The 16,871-nt window shown below is 42.0% G+C and overlaps 1 protein-coding gene across 4 annotated transcripts in view; it reads right to left on the bottom strand.

Annotated features, from left to right (window-relative positions):
• Positions 1-16,871, bottom strand: part of PSD3 (pleckstrin and Sec7 domain containing 3) — a 492,046-nt gene that overhangs the window by 190,056 nt on the left and 285,119 nt on the right. For all 4 annotated transcript variants that reach the window (XM_063455812.1, XM_063455813.1, XM_063455814.1 and 1 more), the window contains one exon: positions 4,666-4,756. In XM_063455812.1, coding sequence (XP_063311882.1) covers positions 4,666-4,756 — 91 coding nt within the window. The remainder of the gene's footprint in view (positions 1-4,665; positions 4,757-16,871) is intronic.

The raw sequence follows: 16,871 nt of genomic DNA, 5'->3' as shown, positions 1-16,871 counted from the left end.
CTTCCAGCATATTTTTTGGTACTGAAACAACACACACAGGCTTATTAAGTGTATGGGTAAGGAACAAAGCATGAGGATTCTGCATGGGTTAAATTCTGAAACAAGTCAACCTAATAATTGTATTAGTTTATACTGATCAGAAACAACATTAAAACCACTCCAAGTCTTGTGGGTTGTTCCCGGTGTGTAGAGGTTAGTACCTACCGAAAGTGGTGCAAAAAAAGGACAACTGGTAAACCGGCATCAGGGTCATGGGCGCTCAAGGCTCATTGATGCATACGGGGAGCGAAGGCTAGCCTGTCTAGCCCGATCACACAGAAGAGCTACTGTAGCTCAAAATGCTGAAAAACTTAGTGTTGGCCATGATAGAAAGGTTCAGAACACACTGTGCATCACAGTTTGGTAAGTATGGGGCTGTGTAGCCGCAGACCGGTCAGAGTGCCCGTGATAAACCCTGTCCACAACCGAAAGTGCCTTCAATGGGGATATGAAAATCAGAACTGGATCATGGAGCAATGGAGATGATTGCCTGGACTATGATCTTTTAGATCAGGTGGATGGTCGGGTATCTGTTCATCATTTACCTGGGGAAGGGATGGCAGCTGGATGCACTATGGGAAGAAGGCAGGCTAGAGGAGGCAGTATTATGACCAGGACAATGTTCCGCTTGGACACCTTGTGTCCTGGCATTCATGCAGATGTTACTTTGACATATGCTACCTACCTAGAGATTGTTGCAGATCACACTTTGGCAGCATGAGGGGAACCTACACGATATTAGGCCGGTGGTGTTAATTGTGTGGCTGATCAGTGTATATAGGTAGTCTTGGCAAAATGAGGAGAATTTTATAACAAGGAAGACAACAAACCATGACAGACCTATAATGTATTCAATTAATAATGTAATTCGGACTATATCATGTCCCATGGCTAACCTACCTTCCTTTCTTTCCTCAGTCTATCCGTGAAGTCTATAGAATTCCTAAATACTGATCCAGCAATATTTGTCCAACTAGCAAGATCAAATATGTTGGACAAGTCTGTTTTTAGGTATATGCTAAACCATAGGAAGCCGCGTGTTACTGCAATGGTAACATACAGAGGTTGGTGTATAGTAAAAGGAATTGGTAGCTTGTAGCCAGCTGGATGGCCACATGATGCCAAGCACTATTCTAAAGTATGGTCTGTAAACCATAAAAAAAATCCATATTCCATTAAGTGCATTTTAGTAAAATCATCGACTGTCAAAAACATCCAGAACTGTCATCACACATAACAGTACGCATACCAAGTCGGTAAATGGTAATTTAACCATTGACCTTCTCAACAAAGTGAAACATTGTCGGTGGAGGATAATGGCTTTCTATAATAGCAAGGTAGTCTGGTGCTCAAAACTCTAAATCAGCATTGTGTGTACTGCTCATTTAGTATCAGACACACTAAAGAATCCCTGTCACCAAATACATAAAGTCACCAAGGCTATTCTAAGCACATAGGGAATCCTGTTACCGTAATTAGTCTGTAAAGGGAAACATTGTGGGATTTACCTTCATATTTAAACATGGCTATAGAGTGGATGTACTGTCTACAATGCTCATCTATATTTCAATGAAAATGCTTTAGCAACAAGGTCACCAACTCAAAACCATCACAAAAGTCACACAATGAATGTTTTGTGCATGTAAGTCATTTATATCGAGAAATATAAGCATACCGAACTAAAATCTCTTGGAAAGCAGCTCTTACACGTGAATAGAAGAGTTATGAAGGAAAACGTGCTTTTCGGAGTGCTAAGTGCTAAGTGTGGAAACATTCTATTGGTTTCCATGGTGATTTTTCCTTATACTTTGCCCAGGAATAGCACATGTTTTTGCCTTGATAACTCTCTGCTATAATATTTTTTTGATGGCTGGAAAGAATTCATGTGTGACTTACATTGTTTCAAGAATGCGACAAAACGTGCGAGGAAAAAAAAAAAGTGCTACCATGTGAGATAACTACATATACTATGTGTGATCCAAACGGCCAGCATTTTTATAACACTTTTATGCAAATTAAAATAAATTGTGATCAGTAAAATAATTAATTTTACACCATGGACCATGTTAGATGTGTAAAAATATAAATAGAAAAGAATGCTTAAAGGTCTGAATCCCCGCTAACATGTTGGTTATATATTTAAACAATTTTATTTTTTTTTTTTATTAGTTATATATACTTAGAGCATACATAGGATCGGCGCACAGAGAAAGCTAATTTCTCCTTAAGGAGCTAAAGAGTAGGGATCATTTTGAAGCACCACAACCACTGCAGATTACTGCAATAGTTATGGACTTAGGAGGCTATAGGTCCAATCCTTCCATTTATTTATTTTTTTCAAAATATATTTTGACAAAGTCATTTGACAAAAACTGAGGATCAAGTCTATGACCATTGGAGTATAGGTTTATGGCCCTGGTTAAAGGGTTGCAACAGTGCAACACACAGCTTGTTACCCCGCCACTGATTGTATGCCTTCTATCTCTGATTGCTGTTTGTGGGCAGCCAACTCAGATGGAAGCAGTTTCCAATAGCTAGGGCATAGCTCCCTTGCTCTATGAAACTAGAGACGAGGAACACTGCAACTTTAATCTATTTTACTCACCCATAGTGCTATAAGAGAGATGCTGCAGGTGATGAGAGTATTTGTTTAATCTATGTCCATTTTATTGTCACGTGGAACTCCATTTTCTTTCAAAAGTATTTGAAAAGATTTGCAATTCATATCACAATCCTGTTTAATCCTGGCATAGCTTTCTCTGTGCTGACTGGGAGATGAAAAGGTCTGTAGAACAATGATTGACAGGGAGCCAAGGTGGAGGCTCACGTGTCTAGGATAAAGCCAAGTACAGAAATGTGGAGTTCTACATTTGATTTGATTTCTCAGACCTAACAAACACATAATTGGTACATATAAAAAAAAAATCTGGAATGTAACAGTTCCTCTTTAATGTCAATTCAAAGCATTTCTTATGGCATAGCCTGACTGTACATTTAAGGTCAAAATATCTTTTTCAGCTATGGTTCCAGCACAGCCAGGTAAGAAGGGGCAGGAGAAAGAGGAAGTGACAGTGACACCCCATTTTGGTTGCCATTTTTGCTGTGCATGTATGTTTAAGGGACACAGCAATTTTGCCAAGTAGGTAAGTATATATTTAGCATTTAAAATCCCTGCACTATGGCCAGTTCGCAGATATTCTAGCATCGAAGATTGTCCTATACTAAGTTCAGTATGCATGTATTTTTTATATTTAGTATTTGTCTATACAATGTACTAGTGCCAATTTTACAGTCTATGCCAATTCTATGGTACCACATTGCAATTAAAAATATGCCCCTTGATTTTTCAGCCATACTAGTGACTAAAACATCCTTCTCTGAAGAGCAAGGCTACAGAGATGCCAGGATTTCCAAAACCGCATCTGTAATGGGCTTTTAAATGACTTTCTCTATTAAATAAAACATGCCGCTCTTAAGAGAAAACTACCAAATATATTATTGATCTTGCAATGACAAACCGAAGTGTGAGCTAGCAGAACCAAGGTAGTAAGTATATCTCTAATAATCATGCTCAAATGTATATGGCAATACTTTAAATACAGGTAGAGAACGCACAGATGACATATGTGTTGGACATTGATTAAGAATGCAAACAACTTGGTATCGTTTATACAATACAGGAAATGATGGCTGTGGTCTATTTAAATCCATGATCCATCATACTAATGGCTTCATCCAAGTGTGAAGCCATTGGATAAAGACATTAGTATGACGTAAGGAAAAAAACACATGCGTAGGGTGTCCAGAGCCTAATCAGGACACCAAGGATTAAGGAGGAACCAAGATCCACTGAAACTAACACATGTTTGTGTGAGCAATCAGTATAAAGGCAACGCAGTTTGATATATACCGTAAACTTCATTTTTTTCTGTTTTAATAAATGTATAATCGAGGATCAAGAAGAATAAATGAAGAAGAAGAAATTAGTTTAAATTTAAAAACTATTTATTTTATTTTTACGTAGAGGTATTACATGCTAATAAGTGATTTCGACCCCAGTTTTGTACAGAAACCTAACATAATTTTAGCTTTATTTTATATTGTCAATGACACACTTTGTGGCTGTTCAGCACAAACAAAGCGTTTGTTTCTTGTTCCGTACAGTTTTTCCACTTTTTTTTTATCAATAAGTTTAACTTCCCAGGCCAAATTATGAAGAAGTATCACAAATATAAGTGTGAAATTTAACAATCGGTAAAAAGATAAAACAGTTTGAACCTGGTGAAATGCTATATTTCATCTATAGTCAACTCATGGCTTAAAACTACAATTGTACTTTTTTCATTGGATTTTACAAATGTTTACCATTTTCATAAATGGCATAACCTCCAAAAAAAACAAACAGAACAGAACAGAACAAAGACATTTGGTACATTCTGTCCATCAGCCTAGGCACCCAATGCCCTTTATATTTATATTTGTAAATTGTCTTTATAAAAGAAAGCTACCTGGGAAGGACTCGGAAAATCCAATACTTGCCCAGATTGTTCGGAGGTCAATGATATGACTAACCTATGCAGTGTTAAGACTAAGAAGCATTGTGGAGCTATTTACTGCAAGACTGACCTTGAGCAGACCTCGAGGGAAATCGCTTCCTTCATTCACCCCTTGTAAGTTGGAGATGAATTCCTGACAGCTCATCTTCTTCCCAATGTTCTGGAAAACAGAAGGTCGCACATTACAATGATATATATATTCCTCTTACTGGCAATAATTAAGCGGACAAACATAATATGCCTTTATGTGCACAAAAACTGATGCGTTATGGCATGGAATTTTTGAAGCAAATATGTATTTTGTTTTTATTATCACTATAATTATGATCCACGCATTAAAATGGTACAAGAACATTAACATGCATTAACGATCGCGCATATTTTATTGAAAGCTGAATAAAATTACTATTTTCCGTGCAAGGGTGTCTACCTGAAACATAATGGGTTAAATCCAAATACAATCCACACACACAAATATGGAGAAACAAAGCTGAAGTTAATTTGTCAGTGGATAAATTACTAGTCCTCCCACTATTACACATATAGAACATCATAATTTGTCACCTGTCAGCTGAATGTTTTTTTTACTGGTCACACACTAGTGGGCTAAATTACATTTTCCACCTGCCTTTTGCATCTTAGACTTAACTGAGCTGCTAAAGCTAAGAAACAAAGTATATGCACCCAAGGGGTGGAAGCACATTCATTCCTAGAAACTAATGGATATCAGTGCAAAAAAACAAACAAAATCAAAATACTGATTGGCTAAAGCGGGTCATTTTTCTTTTTGGGAAGCTACGTGATAACTGAGCAGAGTGAACCTCGACATATAACCGGAAGAGAGATACTTGGGATGAAGACAAGCCAATTTTTATTTTCTCTCTATAAAAACATTAAAAAAATATTTTTTCTACAGAAATTGAGATGCGTTTCTTCTGTATAGGGACACTAAAGGCACCCAGATGGGTGCATTGCTGCAATTATTATTATTATTATTATTTATTATTTATATAGCGCCAGCAAATTCCGTAGCGCTGTATAATGGGATGTAAAACATTGCAGTTTTCATAGAAACTGCAATGTTTACATCGCAGGGTTAAGGCTGCCTCTAGTGGCTGTCTCCCAAACGGCCACTTCAGACGCTTCCTGGTCTTTCATGGAGTTTAACTACATGAAACGACGCTGAACATCCTCACACTTTGTTGCCTTTTCAAATCCCCCGTAGGAAAGCATTGATTCAATGCCTTCCTGTGGGGAAGGCATAATGCGTGAGTGATGCTCGTCACGCATTATGCCTTTAGGTTACCCCCATTGACCATGTCGGAGGAGGTGGAGACGGAGCCAACGCAGAGGGAATTCGGCATTGGAAAGAGGCAAGTGTTTAAAGCACTTTGACATAAGTTTTTTGTTTCTCACAAGTCTTTCATTTAGCTTACATATTTCCCGTCCAAAGTAAGAAATAAAAGAAAGAAATGCTATTTTCAAACTAAATCACGGTTCTGGTTTAAATAATTAAGGGTCTAGAGCTGCAATTTATTTTTATTAAAAGTGACAACATTTCCCAAACTTAATGGAAAGCTGGGCTTATATAAAATATCTACACAGATAGAGTTAAAACCTAAAACTAACCGAGCTTTAAATGTGCATTTTTATTCAGTGTGGGTTTGTAGTATCCCTTTAAGATAGAAACAAATCACTAAGTGTTGATGTTTTTAATGTCCATTTCATTGCTCTGTCTAAAGAATGTATAACAGACGGTGTTTGTGAGTTCTCTCATTACTGCTCCCTCTGTGCAGATGTCATAATACTGCCAAGCTTTTCGGTTTGTTTAGTGGTTCTGCAGTGTTTACTGAGGCAGTGGACATTTGGCTTAAGTTCCTGTGCCAGACTGACTCCATGATGTTAGCGTTTGATGGGGTTGGCAGTAACTGACAAACTGACTTGGATCTAACAATTGGGAAATCAAGTGAAATATAGAGATCTAGAATGACAAATAAACTGTTAGCATGTTTAACATAATTGTACGTTTACACATGTACTTTTTTTAGACTCTGTTTAAACGTGTATATATGAAACTATTTCAAATTCTCAACCAAAGACTAACTGCAATATTATGAATATAATTCTGTTGATATCAACTTACCGTATTTATCGGCGTATAACACGCATTTTTTTCTCCCTGAAAATAGGGGGCAAATGATGTGTGCGTGTTATACGCCGATATACCGTATTTTTCGCTCCATAAGATGCACTTTTTTTCCCCTCAAAAGTGAGCGAATGTGAAGGTTTACTTACCTGTCTTGAAGCTTGGGCCAGTGTTCAGCGTGCACCGCGGTACTGGAACTTCAATTTCAGGTTCCGGTTTCCGGCGGGACTGAAAGGAAGTGTGATGTAATTCCAGTAAAATACAAGTTTAGCAGGCTAAGATTGCCACAAGGCATATGTATGTATATGTGTTTGTAGTATCAGTTAGTTAATTATACGTAGCTAAGATACTGTCATCACTGTACTGACCAGGTGCAGGAATGTAAGAACTGGAATTACGCGTCCCTCTCCTTTGTATCAGATGAGCCACGTGGTTAGACCGGAGGGATGAGTTTAGACTCTATTCATTAAATAGGTTAAGGGTATGTGTGGGTGTAGTTAATTGTGGGAGGAGCTACAGTGCTATATAAGGAATGTACTCTATGTATTCAGTACTCAGACTTTGCTGTATTTTGGTGACGCTAGTCCCTCTGAGTCCCGATCGGTGATCCAATAAAGAATCTCTTCCTTCCTGAAGAAACCTGTGTCCATCTCTCTGTGCTTGGCTTCCGTCAGTTTCTCCGGTATCATTTGGTGCATTGGCCGGGAAGCTCATCGTTCAACGGTAGCTGAGAGGCAGAGGCGTGAGACGGTCTATCTTTGCCCACGTTCTCTACGGCTGCACCCCTGAACTTCTGCGTGGACCTCCCTTCGTCTCGGCGCCACTGGTCTGTTGTCCAGGAGATCATCGGCCTCTACGTGAGAAGTGCTGGGGTGTCCCCGTCGATGAGTGTGAACTCAGGTTCAGGAACGAGGAGGTAAGATAACTGCTGTTTTAGACGGCAGGACCCGCTAGGGGTATACCGATTGTGCGGTAGGCCCAAAGGGGTTTTTGAATCTGTATCTGCCCCCTCTGTCGGAGGGAAGGAGCGAAGGCGCACCGCTCGATCGAACGCTCTTTAGTCAGACCGTTTGATTTGGTTAGTCAGGCGGGGTCCTGGTGTAAATAGCCCTAGCCGGACACCGGTGTCTTGTCTAGACTAGCGTTCTAGGGTGTATATTACGTTCGCTAGGTCGGAGGGACCGGGAGACTAAGCGGCGCCTGTGTAAATTCGGTTCGCTAGTTCTCATCCTATCTGGGCTAAGTGGGAAGGCGTGTAAATTTGGAACCCACTAGACTTTTGATAGTACGACTAAGAGGCGCCTGTGTAAATTCGGTTCTCTAGCTCGTTGTATAGTGCGACTAAGAGGCGTCTGTGTAAATTCGGTTCTCTAGCTCGCTATATATGTGGTGATTGGGCAGTGTGGCTAACCAAAACGGGTGTATATAGTTTTAGGTAGTCCATTCAAGGTACTGGCCAATAGTTTAGTTGGGAATTGTAAATGTGTTAACGATTGTTTTAGTAAAGTGTATATCTTGTTAGATAGCGCGAGCTCAGCCGTCTAGCGAGAGTGTTAATAGTGTGTTGCTGTATTATAGTGCACGGTACCATAACCCTGTATATTTACTGACATTGTATAATAAGTACTAATCATTGTCGTCCATTGCATGTTTTAACACCATAACCACTAATAATTGTATTGTGACCTTAACTTGTGCTTTGACCTATGCTAACCGTACTGTAACCGCTATTTGTAAAAGACGATGTTACTGGGTGTGTTATAGACGGGTAATTCGTATATAGAGAATTATAGCGTGGGTGACTGTGTAGTTACGCCAAAGGGCATAATATTGATTATATAGTGACTGGTGTAGCAGCTGTGTGTGTACGGGAATTCCCTGAGTGTTTATTGTTATGGTGTACGTTTCACTTGGTAACCGTACCACGTGGTGCTGTTGCCAGAGGAAACGGGTGTGACTGTTGAATAGTACGCGTGTATAGTAATCGTTGTCGACGACGTTCCACTGTTAAATATGGGTGCGTCGCAGTCAACGATTCCGGATCCCTTAGGATGTATGGTTAAGAATTTTAAAAAGGGATTCAAAGTTTGTGATTTTGGGGTTAAGATGTCCCCTGTACGTTTGGTCACTTTGTGCACTAGGGAGTGGCCTACTTTGGTTGCGGCATGGCCGCCACGTGGCAGTTTGGATCCAACGCTGGTACAGCGCTTACACGTGGCTGTATCAGGTAGGCCTGAACTTTACGGCCAGTTTCCTTATATTGATTGTTGGAGACAGGCCGTAAATGACTCGCCAAAATGGCTCCAGACATGCCACGAGGAGCAGTGTCGCCTCATGGTAGCTAGGACTTGTTCGTCCACTAGGGCTGGTGTTAGGCCCATTTTGGACACGCCCCCTGAGTCCGAGATCCCTTTGCCGCCCCCTTACTTTCCGGTAAGAGGAAGTGACGCAAATACAGGAAGTCCTGTAACCCTTCCCTCATTACCCTCATCCACTTCCGCTTCCTCCTCCAGTACAGGATCCACCCCCCCTCGTACTAAATCTCCCCTTCCGGAACCAGAACCCACCCCCATTAGAAACGAATATCCTGATTTGGCGCCACTTCAGACTTCCGGTCAAGCTTCATCTAGCTCGGCCCGAAGTGTTCTATTCACTACCTTTTCCCAAAACCAACCTCCCACATCCCCATACCCTATATCTCCCCGACCGGAACCCATGACTGACGCTTCCCTACGTAGCCCCATCCAAACCCGACAGTTGACTGGTGCCCAACAATTAAAGCACTATCAGATGCCTCTTCGCTTAAATCCCGGGTCAGCTTATATCGATGCCGCAGGTCAAATGGCACACGCTGACCCTGTCTTCGTATATGTCCCTTTCACCACTACCGACCTTTTAAACTGGAAGACCCATAATTCCTCGTATACTGAGAAACCACAAGCCATGACTGATCTGTTCACCTCAATAGTACAGACACATAATCCGACATGGGCTGATTGCCAGCAGTTATTAATGACTTTATTTAACAATGAGGAAAGGACAAGAATAAATCAAGCAGCCATTAAAGCATTAGAAGATAGAGCCCGTGCTTTGAACCAAGCTAATCCAGCAGCATGGGCCGCAACACACTATCCCAACACTGATCCCGATTGGAACGTAAATGGTGCTGATATGGTTCAACTCAGAGCCTATAGAGACGCTATAATTGCTGGCATGAAAGCAGGAGGAAAGAAAGCTATTAACATGTCGAAGACAGTTGAGGTGATTCAGAAAAGCGATGAAGCGCCCAGTGTCTTTTATGACCGATTATTGGAGGCGTACCGCTTGTACACCCCCTTTAATCCGGAAGACGCAGATAATTCCCGAATGGTGAACTCCGCCTTTGTCAGCCAAGCTTACGGAGATATTAAGCGCAAGCTACAAAAGCTAGAAGGGTTTGCAGGTATGTCAATCACCCAACTAATGGAGGTAGCTAATAAGGTGTATATGAATAGGGAAACAGAAAGCAAAAAAGAGGAGGAGCGCAAGATGCGTAAAAAGGCTGATATGCTAGCGGTAGCGATCGCAGGCGTAGATAAACGGGGCCCAGATAGAGGCAATAATAGATGGAGTAGGGAGCCTTTGAGTAGGGATCAGTGTGCGTATTGCAAGGAAGAAGGGCATTGGAGGAACGAATGTCCGCAAAGAGAGCAGTACGAGAGAGACCAACCCAGGGCAGGCTACGGAAACTTTAGAGGCAGAGCGAGAGGTAGAGGAGGTCCCGGAGGGAGTAATGGTTATAGAGGGAGTAATGGGAACAGAGGAAGTGTTAGGGAAGACAGGTATATTCCAGCAGCGCAAAGGTCTCGCGATAGAGAAGGTAGGGACTTTGTAGGATTGGCTGACACGGTCATGGAGGACTATTGATACCGACCGGGCTCCATCCCCCTTGGTCGAGCGGAGCCTATGGTCGATGTATCAATAGGGGGGAAAAGGAGTGCGTTCATGATCGACACTGGTGCTGAACATTCAGTGGTGACTAATCTAGTTGCTCCTCCATCTGGAAGGACTATTACGGTGATAGGAGCAACTGGAAGAAGTGCTGAAAGACCGGTTCTTAAAAGTCGACTCTGTACATTGGGAGGCCACGTAGTAAAACACCAATTCCTTTATATGCCTGAATGTCCAGTCCAATTGCTGGGACGTGATATGCTATCCAAATTACAAGCGCAGATTACGTTCCTACCAGATGGAACAACATCTTTAAAGTTTAATGGACCTTCAGGTATTATGACTTTATCCGTACCAAAGGAAGAAGAGTGGCGACTTTATACAGTGTTGACTAGCCAAAACCCTAGGAGTGATGAGACATTGTTTAACATACCAGGAGTTTGGGCAGAGAACAACCCACCAGGACTGGCCCGCAATATTCCACCAATAAAAATTGAACTGAAACATGGGGTTTATCCAGTAAGCCTAAGACAATATCACATTCCGCAGAAGGCTAAGAAGAACATTCAATCCTATCTGGATAAGTTCATACGGTATGGTATCCTAAAATTCTGTACTTCCCCCTGGAACACCCCATTGCTGCCTGTTCAAAAGCCCGGCACAGATGAGTATCGACCTGTGCAGGACTTAAGAGCAGTCAATGATGCGGTTGTTAGCATACATCCAGTTGTACCCAATCCATATAACCTGCTTGCTTTAATTCCGGGCGGGGCTACTTACTTCACAGTCTTAGATCTCAAAGATGCCTTCTTTTGCCTCCGAATTGCCGCAGAAAGTCAATGTATTTTCGCTTTCCAATGGGAGAACGCTGTAACGGGCTCAAAACGCCAAATGACTTGGACAAGACTGCCCCAAGGGTTTAAAAATTCACCTACCCTATTTGGTTCAGCCCTAAGTCAAGATCTATTGGATTTCGAGTCCATCCCAGGAGAGTGTGTATTGTTACAATATGTAGATGACTTGTTGATAGCAGTAGTTACAAAAGAAATCTGTCAGCAAGCAACGCACGATCTACTACACATTCTCTGGAAGGCAGGATACAAGGTGTCTAGAAAGAAGGCTCAGTTGTGTTTGCCAACTGTCAAGTATCTAGGATTCCATATCTCTGAAGGTCAAAGAATTATGGGGCCAGAGAGAAAAGAGGCTGTCTGCCAAATACCAATACCCAAGAATAGAAGACAAGTGCGAGAATTCTTGGGGGCAGCAGGCTTCTGTAGGATATGGATTCCCAGCTACGCGATACTAGCAAAACCTCTGTACGCAGCTATCAAAGGTACAGAGCACGACCCCTTCTTATGGACCCAAGAACAGCAAACGGCATTTGAAGATGTGAAGAAGGCTTTGATGAGTGCCCCAGCATTAGGTCTACCTGATCACACACGACCATTCTACTTATATGTACACGAGCAAAGAAGAATGGCTGTGGGAGTATTGACACAGTACTTGGGATCATGGCAAAGACCTGTTGCCTACATGTCTAAGCAACTGGATGCAGTGGCCAGCGGACTTCCACCTTGTCTAAGAGCCGTAGCTGCAGCCGCCCTGCTAGTAGCTGAAGCCGATAAACTCACTCTGGGTCAAGAACTTTATGTACGAGTCCCACATGCAGTACAGACGTTGTTGGATTACAAAGGAAATCATTGGTTTAGTAACAGCCGTATGACCAAGTATCAAGCAATGTTGTGTGAAAACCCAAGAGTGCATTTAGAGACTGTAAACACCTTAAATCCAGCTACCCTTTTGCCACAACCTACTGAAAGTCAACATGATTGTTTGGAAGTAATGGATGAAGTATTCTCAAGTAGACCAGATCTTCGTGATTTTCCCATCCAGAACCCCGATGTTCAATATTACACCGACGGCAGTAGTTATGTGAAAGAAGGGATCCGCTATGCAGGATATGCAGTGACAACAATAGACAAGGTGATAGAAGCTCGGCCACTGGCGAAAGGAACATCAGCACAAAAGGCAGAATTAATAGCACTAACACGAGCGTTACAATTGGCTGAAGGTTTAAGAGTAAATATCTATACGGACTCTAAGTATGCGTTTTTAACCACTCATGCCCACGGAGCTTTGTATAAAGAAAGAGGACTACTGAATTCAGAAGGCAAAGAAATCAAGTACGCAGCTGAAATCCTACAACTATTGGAAGCAGTGTGGGAGCCGAAAGAAGTCGGTATCATACATTGTCGAGCGCATCTGAGAGGAGATGGTGATGTAACCAAGGGAAATCGGATGGCAGATAGTGCAGCTAAGCGTGCTGCTGAATCAGGAAGACAGGAGTATGTAGGGCATATAGCTGCTCTTATACCAACTCCACTGTCCCAATGGACTCCAGTTTATACAGCTCAAGAAGAGGAGTGGTTAAAGACTGAACCGGGAAAGTATCTGGAGAACAAGTGGTATCAGCTAGAAGATGGAAGAATAGTTATACCAGCATCGCTAGCGGTAGAAATTGTCCAAAATTATCACAACGGGACACATTCTGGGAGAGACAGTACTGAAGAATCTCTTAGAAAACATTTCTACATACCAAGATTGTCCAACTTGACTCAGGCCATTGTACGCAGATGTGTAACGTGTGCTAAGAATAATGCAAGACAAGGACCAGTAAAGCCACCAGGAGTTCAGTTTATGGGGGGACTCCCCATGTCCGATCTACAAATAGACTTTACAGTGATGCCTAAATCGGGTGGACATCGTTACCTGCTGGTAATTGTGTGCACCTATTCTGGCTGGGTAGAAGCATGTCCTACTCGTACAGAGAAAGCAGGAGAAGTTGTGAGATTCCTGCTACGAGAAATAATACCCCGATATGGACTACCCTGTTCTATAGGATCGGACAATGGTCCAGCTTTTGTTCACCAGTGCCTACAACAACTGACTCATATGCTTGGTATAAAGTGGAGGCTTCATACTGCATATAGACCCCAGAGTTCTGGTAAGGTAGAGAGAATGAATAGAACTATAAAGAACCAGTTGGCTAAAATGTGTCAGGAAACCCAACTTAAGTGGAACGTTCTCTTACCCATAGCTTTATTGCGAATCCGCAGTACCCCTACCAGAAGGATGGGCCTCTCTCCTTTTGAAATCATGTATGGGCGACCACCTCCCGTACTTGGTAACTTAAGGGGGGACTTGAGTCAGTTGGGAGAAGGAATTACCCGGCAGCAGGTTGTAGAGTTGGGTAAGACTATGGAGGAGGTACAGAAATGGGTACAAGATAGATTACCTGTGAATATTTATCCCCCTGTTCATAGTTATCATCCAGGAGATCAAGTATGGATTAAAGAGTGGAATACTGTACCGTTAGGGCCCAAGTGGAGAGGTCCTTATGTTGTTCTTTTGTCTACCCCTACAGCAATAAAAGTAGCAGAAGTGACTCCGTGGATACATCACTCCAGGGTTAAACCAGCAGCAGTCGATTCTTGGCAAGTTACAGCAGATCCAGAGAATCCCTGCAAGATCCGGTTAAAACGTACTACTCAGTCGGAGTAACGAGGAATTATTGTGGATTACAAATTTTATTGTTACAGGTGTGAGTGAGAAGGCCATAATAAAGCCTGTCCGCTTACCATCACATAGTGTATAAGCCAGGAAAGTCTCGAAGGGACACCTGTGAAGACGAGCAGAACTCCATTCCCTGCAGCCCTCACATCCTGGAAGCTGAGGTTCCATCGCACGGACGAAGACTGAGGATGACGGCGAAAGATGTGCTTTTGATTGTGTTTATTTACATGTGTTTTTATATTCAGGAAGGTAGAGGTACCGACACTCCTAGCTGTGAGGTATGCATTAAGACTACGAGAACAGGTAACCATATTTCCCAAACCCTAATTTGGCATTCACAATACGAATGTAAAGGAGATGTATCGAGATGTAGATACTTAAATATAGATTATAGTGTGTGCCATTTAGGAGTAGGAGAACCTAAGTGCTTCAGTCCGGAGTATCAGCCTCGTACAATTTGGTTGACTCTCAGGAATGGAGATCCTCAGGGGACCCTAATTAATAAAACGGTGTTAGAATCCGTACATTCTTCGGGTGTTCTGCTATTTGATGCGTGTAAAGCGATATCGAGTGGTAGAAAGCCGTGGAATGTATGTGGGGATCTTAGATGGGAGAGGACGTATGGGTCTAACGATAAATATATTTGTCCCAGTAGCAAAAATAAATATGTAAGTCCTAGATGCCCAAATAGAGATTATAACTTTTGCCCATATTGGTCTTGTGTGGGGTGGGCGACTTGGGGACAGACAGTAGACAAAGACATGATAGTGACTAAGTTGCCGACTAGCCCTTATTGTAAGTCTATGGAATGCAATCCAGTCCATATTCTTATAAATAACCCCGACAAGTTCTTAGATAAGTATGGAAATTTATTTGGGTTTCAAATATACGGGACGGGTTTAGATCCTGGGACATTATTGTTTATAGGAATAGAGACTGATACGGTATCCTCCCAGACTCATCAAGTATACCATTCCTTTTACGAAGAGATGAGTATAGATAATAAGATCCCCCATAATGCTAAAAACCTGTTCATCGATTTAGCTGAAAGTATTGCCGGTAGTCTTAATGTTACCAACTGCTATGTGTGTGGAGGTACTAACATGGGAGACCAATGGCCTTGGGAAGCAAAGGAGGTAATGTCCGGTTCTGAGGCAGTTGACCAATTAATATCTACACAAGCCGATTATCATATGAGTGTTAGAGGTAAATCTGAGTGGAGATTAAAGACCTCCATCATAGGTTATGTTTGCATAGCAAGGAAAGGAATAATGTATAATACCTCTGTAGGAGAATTAACTTGTCTAGGGCAAAAAGCTTATGATGATGATACAAAGAATACAACTTGGTGGTCGGCTTCAAATGTCTCAGAACCATCTAACCCGTTTGCTAGATATGCCAATTTAAAGGACGTGTGGTTTGATCTATCCATCACATCTACCTGGAGAGCCCCAGCAAATTTGTACTGGATCTGTGGTAAGAAAGCCTATTCGGAGCTGCCACAGGACTGGGAAGGGGCATGTGTGTTGGGTATGCTCAAACCATCCTTCTTCTTGTTACCGATTGAAACAGGTGAGACTTTAGGTGTTAAAGTGTATGATGTGAATCATAGGAAGAAAAGGGGACCCATAGAGATAGGCGCCTGGGAAGATGATGAATGGCCTCCCCAGCGTATTATAGATTACTATGGGCCAGCCACGTGGGCTGAGGATGGTACCTTTGGTTATAGAACCCCTATTTATATGCTCAACCGTATTATAAGATTACAGGCGGTGGTTGAGATTATCACAAATGAGACATCACAAGCGCTCAATCTTCTAGCGAAGCATAACACCAGGATGAGGACAGCAGTCTACCAAAATAGATTAGCCTTGGATTACCTTTTGGCAGTAGAGGGAGGTGTATGTGGGAAGTTTAACCTAAGTAATTGCTGTCTTCAAATAGATGACGAAGGGCAAGCAATAGCTGAGCTTACTAGCCATATGGTTAAACTAGCGCATGTGCCTACTCAGGTATGGAAAGGGTACAATCCAAGTAGTTGGTTTGGTAGCTGGTATGAGTGGTTTGGAGGGCTTAAGGCAGTGGTAGGTGGAGTCCTACTGATTTTACTGTTGTGTCTACTCCTACCGTGTCTTATACCCTTAGTAGTTAGGTCTGTGCAAAGCCTGATAGGAAGTATAGCAGAGAGGAAGGCTGCTGCACAGATAATGGCGATATATAAGTATAAGGCTCTAGATCAGGGAGAACCAATGCAAGAAGATGAATGTTGAAGATTCACATCATAAGATAAGTCTGGTCTGGTTCATGGTAACCTGAGGTATATGCAAACCAAGGTTAAGTGATGCCTCAAGTAATTGTGAAATATCAGAGGCATCAAAGGGGGGAATGTGATGTAATTCCAGTAAAATACAAGTTTAGCAGGCTAAGATTGCCACAAGGCATATGTATGTATATGTGTTTGTAGTATCAGTTAGTTAATTATACGTAGCTAAGATACTGTCATCACTGTACTGACCAGGTGCAGGAATGTAAGAACTGGAATTACGCGTCCCTCTCCTTTGTATCAGATGAGCCACGTGGTTAGACCGGAGGGATGAGTTTAGACTCTATTCATTAAATAGGTTAAG

The sequence above is a fragment of the Pelobates fuscus genome, chromosome 5, assembly GCF_036172605.1.
Source record: "Pelobates fuscus isolate aPelFus1 chromosome 5, aPelFus1.pri, whole genome shotgun sequence".
In the NCBI taxonomy this organism is placed as follows: Eukaryota; Metazoa; Chordata; class Amphibia; order Anura; family Pelobatidae; genus Pelobates; species Pelobates fuscus.
The sequence above is the reverse complement of the archived record's forward strand: the minus strand, read 5'-3'. Positions and strand labels throughout refer to the sequence as shown.